The sequence below is a fragment of the Loa loa genome (genome assembly GCF_000183805.2).
Source record: "Loa loa unplaced genomic scaffold supercont3.303, whole genome shotgun sequence".
Classification (NCBI taxonomy): Eukaryota; Metazoa; Nematoda; class Chromadorea; order Rhabditida; family Onchocercidae; genus Loa; species Loa loa.
Genome location: NW_018108483.1, coordinates 72,660 through 80,908, shown reverse-complemented (window position 1 = coordinate 80,908; position 8,249 = coordinate 72,660). Strand labels below are relative to the sequence as shown.

Here is an 8,249-nt window from a genome sequence, read left to right as displayed (position 1 = left end):
AATAATAATAATAATAATAATAATAATAATAATAATAATGATAATAATAATAATAATATATGCAAATATTTTTTTACATTATTATTATTATTATTACTATTAATATGAAAGAATAGCAAATTCAATAATCGAATTAATAAGTAAACAAATTAAATGTATAAATTTGCAAATTAAATTTATTCCAAATTTATTATTATTTTCTTTTTTTCTTTGATTAAAAAAAGGAATTGATAAAGGGATTTTAACAAAGGAAAAAAGGAAAGAAAAAATAAATTGTTGAAAAATTACAGTGATTTTTATTTTTGCATTTTCTTGGCATTAAAAATTTTAAAATATTCATTGGGAAATTTCTTTTCCCTTCTTTTGAATATTTACTCATAGCGATGGAATATATGAAAAAAAAAGAAAAAGGATGATTGAAAAATAATTTTATGAAAAAGAAGTAATTGAGAAGTAATTGAGGAGGAATATAAAAAAAAGAAAAAAGAAAAAGAAGGAGGAATGATGATGAAGGAAGAAAACGAAGGTGAGGGAAATGAAAAGGAAAAAAGGAGAAAGAAGAAGAAAAAAGAAGGAGGAAGAGGAGAAGGAAGAGGAGGAAGAAGGAAAGGATTGTGTAAAATTCATTATATTCGAACATAACAAATCAAAGAATATAATAGTTATGATAAGTTTTTATGATCGAACAAATGTTGAATGATTTTCTCTCTAAGCTTCCCATAAATTTGATGATAGTAAACAAGTCTAGATTTAAAACTTGAAAGACGAGTTAGTAAGACTAGTCTTATATTAGTCTAGTCTTACTAGTCTTACTAATACGACTACTAGTAAGTAGGATAAAGTAATAAGAGTAGAAATGATGAAAATAAAAGGGGAAAATATAATTGCATGATTATTTGATTTGAATAATTTCGCAAACAAGGCATTGATTTTCTTTGTTTTTAATTTTTAAATTGATTTCGAATTAATAACTAAGTAGCAAAGAAAATTGTAATTAAAAAAATTAATCGTTGAAATTTTTATAATTAATCTTTAAAAAATTGTAACTAAAATAGTGTGGAATAATTAAACGGATAAGTATGATAAGAAGTTGTATAATGATAATAAAATGATTAGCGAATGGTTAAATTTTCTCATTTGTTAAAATTTTTTCTCTCAACAATCATTCATTCATTTTTTTTTTGCTTCTTTTTTTTCTTTTCAATTACATTTGTTTTCTCATTTAACAATTTAAATTGTTATAATTTTTAAAATTTGAAATTATTAGGAGAAAATTAAAGAAGTGTTGTTATAATGTTTGAGCGAAAAAGGAATGAAATATTAATTAACATTAATGGAATTTGATAAATAAAATATTCATAGTTTTAACGTTTAAACTTATTTAAATCGTTAAATTAATTGATATCAATTAAATATAGATAGATATATTTTGCATTAGCAATATGATTTTTTTATTATATTTTGTATTCTTAAGGAAGAAAGATTTGTGAATAAAAAAACAAAAATCCTTATAGTGATATTGATAAAAAGAATTAGCTATTAATAATCATTTATTATGAGTACAATGATAAAGTAGTAGTAATTAATATCGAAAAGATGAACACAAATTACTTATGGTTAATGCTTCATTGAGGTAAGATGATGAAAAATATTAAACGGAATAGTAAAAAAAAAAAAATTTTTTTTTACAAAAACATTTCAAAAACAAAAATTTTTTTTTCAAAAACATTTTCCGAAAATTGCAATCAGGAAAAACCCTAAATAGTTAATTTAAGGAAGTAATTAAACAAGAAATAAATCTCTTTATTATTTTTTTAAGGTTATATGGTGTTGATTGATTAATACACTTTTCTATTTCTTCATCATTATCATTTTCTTTTGCTAATTTTAGCTTTTTTCAAAATTCAACCCATTCTTTGTTTCATTCATTCAATTATTATTCAACAAAATAATATGCCTAAATAAAATTTCAAAAATAAAAAAAGGAAATTAAAAATAAATTTAAATTTTGAATATGCTAATAAAGATGAAAAAAAAAAGTTGTGAATCGAAATTTTTTTCTTTCCTTACATTTCAAATACATCAATAATCTATGCTAACAAAATTTGTTATACCCAAAAAAAAAACAGAATTTTTTTTTTCAAATTCAAATTATTAAATACATACAACGAAGAAAAAGAACATTTTTTTAATCGTTTTTTATTCGGAAAGAATAAATTGGAAAGAAAAATAAACAAATTTAATTAAAATCATTAATGATTAATTTTGAAATGAAAAGGAATATTTGTCATCAATATGATTTTACAAATATTTTGTAATTATGGTAAAGGAATGATATGAATAATTCACTTTGATTAGTTTAGCTTTCTTCATTTCTACATCCTTTTCATCTCATCTATTTATCAATCTATCGATCTATCGATCTATTTATCTGCTTATCAATCAATCAATCAATCAATCTACCATATGCTATGATTTCCACTAACAAAATAGAGGGTATTCTTATGCTTTCTTTAGCGCAATCAATGAAATGAGATTTTAAATGCTTGCTTTAAAGCATCCACAGACATGTAATTATATGTATACATACATACATACATACATACATACATACACACACACACACACACACACACATAACACGTACATACACACATATAACACACACACAAACACCAACACACACACACACACACGCACACACATGCACAACACGCATGCACATACATACACACATACAGACATACATATACACACACATACACACATCTACACACACACACATACACACACACATACAACACGCACACATATACATACATATACACATACACACACATATACATACATATACATATCTAAGCAAGATAGGAATAAACTGTTCAACCTGGATGAGCAGCGAAAGATTGTAAAGTTAAAACTTTGTTGTCCTTTCTTTTTTCGTTTTTTTTTTTTATTTAAAGAAAGAAAGATATCAAACAACAGATCAAAAAATCTATGAGAGAAAGAAAGAAAGAAAGAGATAAGGGAAGAAGTATAGTGCATAGGATAAGATTAAGATTTATTGGGGATGTAATCATGCAAAATACTAAAAACAACGATTCATTCATCAATATGGCATATTAAGTATTTTAATTATTGTTATCCTAAGAGAGAATGGAAAAGATGGAAAGGAATTTTAAGTATGAAATTTTGCAATTTTACATTTAAATTGCAGTTCACCTGAAAAAAAGTAAAAATAATGATGATAATTAAGGGGAAGGATGGGATAATTGTTGTTATATAACGAAAAATAATCGAAAATATTAGAAGTATTTAGATATTTAACATAGATTGTAAAGTAGCTTAAAATACTCATTTTGGAAAGAAGGTATTCACATCTCGTATTATTGAATCGTTTTTTTTTTTTTTTTTTAATCTGATTGTTAATTAAGCTTTCAGTAATTTGGCTTTTTTTCCAGAGGAAAGGAAATATCATGAAGATAAAAATGAGAATCTTATGTGGTAGTTATATACCTTTCATACTTTGGCAATAACATCAACATTATTACTTCATTCAGCGTGACAGATCTCTCATGATTTTTCCGTGAATTTCACTAATTTCTTGCTTACTTTTATTCATATAAGGTAATGTAACAAGAACAATCCCAATTATCATTAAGAATTGATCAAATTTGGGAGTTTACAACTTTTTTTCTTTTTAGGAATAATGCCAAATGGTTTCAATCGTTGCTTTATATTATCAACTGGTAAGTGCGGCTTTTTGCGAATTGAATGAATTCTGAAATTCATCTCATGTATCCCATTTTCCAACGGCACACCTAAAAACAAAAACCTAGAATTAAAATTAAGAGTCATATTGTTAAAATATGATTTAGCTAGTAACGACTTTCGACTTTGAGAGTGCTACGTATGATTTAGGCATACCAGGTTCTTGTTTGACAGTAATATTATCGTCATTCGTGAGAATATCATCTAAAAAATCGAGTTTCTCGTTCACTAGCACAACTCCTTTCACCAAATTTGCTGAAATTTCGCGGTACTTTGAAAAAGATATTTAAAACATCCAGGTAATAATTAAAGTAAACCTAAATAAAATCAATTCTCTAATCAATCTTTACAAATCCTTTGTGAAAATTGGCAGAGAAGAAACAAAGAGATAAGTCGAGTTAAACTTTCCCAACATTTTCTTTTATGCAACTGGATGAATCCTTTTCCATCTATGTGAAAGTTAAGTAATGGGGTCAAAAATAGTTCTGCGTATACGACTAATAATCGTACAAGAATTCAATGTCAGAAATACTCTCACCATAAGCACAAAAAGTAAACGATTTCACCAAAAAAAAAAAAAAAACCAAACTGGCTTTGAGTGTCATAGCATCCTTCTGAGTTCTAATACCAGTAGTTGGGATATAAACATAGGGTAAAGCACAATGGCGAAAATGGCAGTTCAGTGGTACTGCATCGGATCGAGACGGAATTGCAAGTCTTATTCGATTCTTGGCTTTGTGAGGAAATTTGATCGACGACAAATCACTCAACGGAATCTACAATTAATATTATTTCGACTTTATTAAATCTGTGTAATCATTTCATGCAACAAACTTCTAAGAACTAGGATAATTGAATACAAGCATAGATTTCCCAAAAGAAGCTACCCGAAATAACAACCAGCAATTCACTTCACCCATTACAACCGCTGGTTATCCAGTCGATAGAAAAGGTTAGTCATCAGCAATAAGATGAGCTAAAAATTCATTCCGCAAGAATGATTCATCCATGATTGAAACAACAAGTCAATAAGACTAACAGCTTTAGCGATAATGTCGCCAACAAATTTAACCTTTGCAAAAAGGTATGAAAAGGCAAACCTTTGTGGGCTTCCTGATCAACCAAACATCATACTCATCTTTGCCTATACTACATAAACTAGTCGAAGTGACAGCATTCGAATTTAGAACAGTATCGCTCGAATCCGTTTCACCAAGAACTGAATCACCATCAAGTCTCCTCGTTTTTCCCATGTCTAGAGCTAAAAAAAAAGCTTCTGGATTTCTGACTAGCCAAAGATGAAAAAATAAAAACGATCATCAAACTATAATATCACAACTCACTCTATATCTAAAATCGCTGATTTAATATCGTCTAACAGCACTTTACTAATAATAAAGGGAACGAGGAGGCCCATTCACAGCATTACATCAGAAAGACATCATTCAAGAAATATTTATTTTAACAACAGGAAAGATCCTAATAACGAATTATAACTCGATATGGTCGGATAAAAAAGCAAAATTAAATATCAAACCTCGATTTAAATAAAAAAGAGGCATGAAAAAATTTAAGAAAGAAAAACAGATTACATAAATTAACAGCTTTATAAAATAACTGTTAGTCGTTGCAACAAGACAAAAAACCAATAATACATCAATTATTCTCTTGCTTTGTGTTTTTCTTTAAAGATCGCTTCATCCGTAACTCATTATTCCATGATATAAAAGGTTCCATAGTGAATGAATCTTTTGTTGCTGTGAAGAATTCTTCCAAATCTTAAACTGAATTAAAATATAATTATAAGCTAAAACAAAAAAAAAAGAAGAATTAGGTGGGTAATCCAACATGCATATATGTCTTTTCAGTTTATTTGAGCTTCCAGAAATGTATTTTGTAGTTATTTCGACACTATAAGATATCATTATTTCCAACCATGGATTTGATATCTTAGTCCAATTTATTCAGGGAAATATCACAAATATTTACTGTAAGATAGAACATTTTTACAAATATAAAGTTCCAAGAATGAAACAAGTTATTGGTTATAGTTCGGAACTGTAAGTGTTATCGAACAATTAGTAAAGTCAGTATTGTCTAGTATTTGGTGTAATTTAAATTTTCATCTTAAGTATGCTGTGGTATTCATTCCAAAGCGGTGGAAGTTTTTGGGCACCGCATCGACACATGAAGAAAAAATTAAAAAAGCTATTATATAAAAGAGAACAGAATCAATGAAGGTCAGAAATAAAGTGTTGCATCGAATACACATACACTAACCTGCCCCGTATTTTTGTTCATAGTGAAAAGCTTGAACGATCATATCGAATTTATCCAAATGTTTGACAATTTTAGCTTCTTTGGTTTCACTACCTTCATATTCCTGCCACAGTGAATACCAGTCTTCGCCAGCTGTCAATGGTACCATCTCCATAATTTTCTTCATAGCCTGTAAATGAAGTAATGATCAGACTTGCAAAATGAAATGGAGATGGATCGAATATCCTTTTTCACACTATATCTCTAGCAGTGCCGTGTTAACCAGTAGACCAGAGCGAAGATTATTTTCACTTAACATCCAATTATGATTTATGAGTTCCATACATGTGATTTTAATTCAGGAAAACAAACCTCATCTTCTAACTGATGCTTCTCTCCAGCTGAAATACCGCAGTGTGGAGTAATATCACCCACAATAGCTTCAGCTAAATCGTGCACCAATGTCATCCTGATACATTTAGCACGATCACAATCACCATTCATTAGCATTGCAAGTACTGCCATACGATACATATGACAAGCTACTGTTTCCGGCTCCGGAATCTAAAATTTTTTTGACGGTAAAACATTGCTAAATAATTCATCTGATAGTTCGTTTTCACTTCATTTAATTCATTCTATAATTCATGGGTATTTGCTATTCCATTTCAATTCATTTCATTCATTTATTCAATTCATTCCATAATTCATTTACATAATTCATTTATTCACTCAAGTTTCAGTAATTCATGAAACGTAAAACACTTCATTTAAACAAAATAATTCATTTGGTCACGTTTCATCACATGTTGTTCAAGCATTCATAAATGCTAAAAGAAAAAATTAAGCAGAGCTATGCAATAAGTCTGTCTACCTAATAATTGCATTTCTGGAATAAATTCAGTAAAAAAAATAGTACCTGTTTGTAATTTGTTGCGTCAAAAACTCATCGAATGAAACAACGAAGTACCATGAATGAAAATTTTCAAAAAAAGAAAATTCAAACTTAACTAACATTAAATTTCGTCCACCCAGTCCTTTTCAAATGCTTTAATTCATCCAACACTTTTAACAAACTGAAAATATCACTCGTTTCTGTTAATTGTGTTTGCATCGGTGTGATGATTTTGACCTTAAAAAAAAGGAAGGAAGTTCATATATCATCTACTTTGCCAACAATTTGTAAAAAACATTTTTTTTTTCTTCAAGTAATACTCGTAAATCCAAAATTCAAAGTCTGAACTTCACAAATTCGGATTTACCACTGAACTCCAAACAGTACTACTTAAACACGCTCGTCATTACCAGTTCAACTTTTCGGCTCATTAGATTTGTTAGATTACGATGACCAGGATTGCAATGAAAATTTTTTGTTCAACTGAAACATTTTCGGATTTCGTCCATTGATTATTTGTTCATTATTACCTGTAATTATAAGTTATACTTTATGACTCTGGTCTTGAAGTTAGATTCCGGCACAGTAAATTTCAAGTTTATATTTTAGGATAGGAGAACGAATCGTTTTTGGGTCTATATTTCGAATGATGGCAGCATCGGTAAAGAAACGTCGGAAAGTGATCAAAGTAGTATTTGATAAAGAAGAGCACTGTTCAAAAGGTATTGCCTATTTTCGATTTTCTTTGCATTTTTCATCCTGATTATAACTGAATATTTCAGACGGATATGAGCTCGGGATTGCTGAAATGGAAGAACTACCTTTATGGAAGAAACATTTGGAAAATATCAAGCAAATGCGAAGTAATTGGGATGCCCCGGTGGATAGTATGGGTTGTCATATGCTTGCTGATGCACTTGCTGAACCAAAGGTATGATAGTTGATGTTCTGGGAAATTCTCACGACGTATTGTTCATATACGTGGTATCAACATTCTCGTTAAAGCACGTTACACGATGAATACGAAACAACTACTTCGTATGCTTATGTAGCAATTTTTTTTTAACGAACTAGACACATAACATTATATGACATGTTATCTTATCTGGTTGTACTACTGAAGAGTTGTATTTTTGAATGTAATTTTGGAATTCTGATGAGGCTAAAATTGAATTCCACTTAAATTTCATTTTATGTTTGTCAAAATATTCTAGGGATTACCCCCGAGAGGATACATTAAAGTGAGCTTTGAATAATACTAATGTCCAAAATGTTTTTTTGCTTAATTTCTTTTTTCTTTTTAGGTATTTCGTTTTCAAACATT

At 28.7% G+C, this 8,249-nt stretch overlaps 4 protein-coding genes across 4 annotated transcripts in view; 2 read left to right on the top strand and 2 right to left on the bottom strand.

Moving 5' to 3' along the window:
• Window positions 1-2,486: 2,486 nt before the first annotated feature.
• Window positions 2,487-2,925, top strand: LOAG_10610 (hypothetical protein; the record flags this gene model as incomplete). Its single annotated transcript, XM_003146132.1, has 1 exon — window positions 2,487-2,925. A coding segment is annotated over exon 1 (381 nt), but the record flags the coding sequence as incomplete, so codon positions are not given.
• Window positions 2,926-3,559: 634 nt separating this feature from the next.
• LOAG_10608 (hypothetical protein) lies at window positions 3,560-5,038 on the bottom strand. The gene is made up of 4 exons (XM_003146131.2): window positions 4,872-5,038; window positions 4,361-4,547; window positions 3,928-4,026; window positions 3,560-3,821 (listed from the first exon to the last, which is right to left on the bottom strand). Exons 1-4 carry the CDS (start codon window positions 5,022-5,024, stop codon window positions 3,658-3,660), a joined length of 603 nt encoding a protein of 200 aa, XP_003146179.1. The 5' UTR covers window positions 5,025-5,038; the 3' UTR covers window positions 3,560-3,657.
• A 356-nt stretch (window positions 5,039-5,394) lies between these two features.
• Window positions 5,395-7,168, bottom strand: LOAG_10607 (HD domain-containing protein). The gene is made up of 4 exons (XM_003146130.2): window positions 7,046-7,168; window positions 6,403-6,594; window positions 6,052-6,220; window positions 5,395-5,549 (listed from the first exon to the last, which is right to left on the bottom strand). The coding sequence occupies exons 1-4, from the start codon at window positions 7,142-7,144 to the stop codon at window positions 5,428-5,430; spliced, it is 582 nt and encodes a 193-aa protein (XP_003146178.1). The 5' UTR covers window positions 7,145-7,168; the 3' UTR covers window positions 5,395-5,427.
• Window positions 7,169-7,574: 406 nt separating this feature from the next.
• Window positions 7,575-8,249, top strand: part of LOAG_18420 (hypothetical protein) — a gene marked incomplete at its 5' end in the record, with an annotated part of 2,140 nt that continues 1,465 nt past the window's right edge. The window contains 2 exons of the mRNA XM_020451079.1: window positions 7,575-7,647; window positions 7,708-7,856. Coding sequence (XP_020305170.1) covers window positions 7,575-7,647; window positions 7,708-7,856 — 222 coding nt within the window. The remainder of the gene's footprint in view (window positions 7,648-7,707; window positions 7,857-8,249) is intronic.

Bases quoted from the DNA above. Each gene is read 5' to 3' on its own strand.
- LOAG_10607 (XM_003146130.2), bottom strand. From the start codon at position 7,144: ATGCAAACACAATTAACAGAAACGAGTGATATTTTCAGTTTGTTAAAA. The intron at 6,595-7,045 runs GTTAGTTAAGTT...AAAAAATTTTAG, and splicing joins CTGGGTGGACGAAATTTAAT to ATTCCGGAGCCGGAAACAGT. The intron at 6,221-6,402 runs GTTTGTTTTCCT...CTTCATTTACAG, and splicing joins AGCATCAGTTAGAAGATGAG to GCTATGAAGAAAATTATGGA.
- LOAG_10608 (XM_003146131.2), bottom strand. From the start codon at position 5,024: ATGGGAAAAACGAGGAGACTTGATGGTGATTCAGTTCTTGGTGAAACG. The intron at 4,027-4,360 runs GTTTGGTTTTTT...GCGAAATTTCAG, and splicing joins TGCTATGACACTCAAAGCCA to CAAATTTGGTGAAAGGAGTT. The intron at 3,822-3,927 runs GTATGCCTAAAT...TTTTGTTTTTAG, and splicing joins TACTGTCAAACAAGAACCTG to GTGTGCCGTTGGAAAATGGG.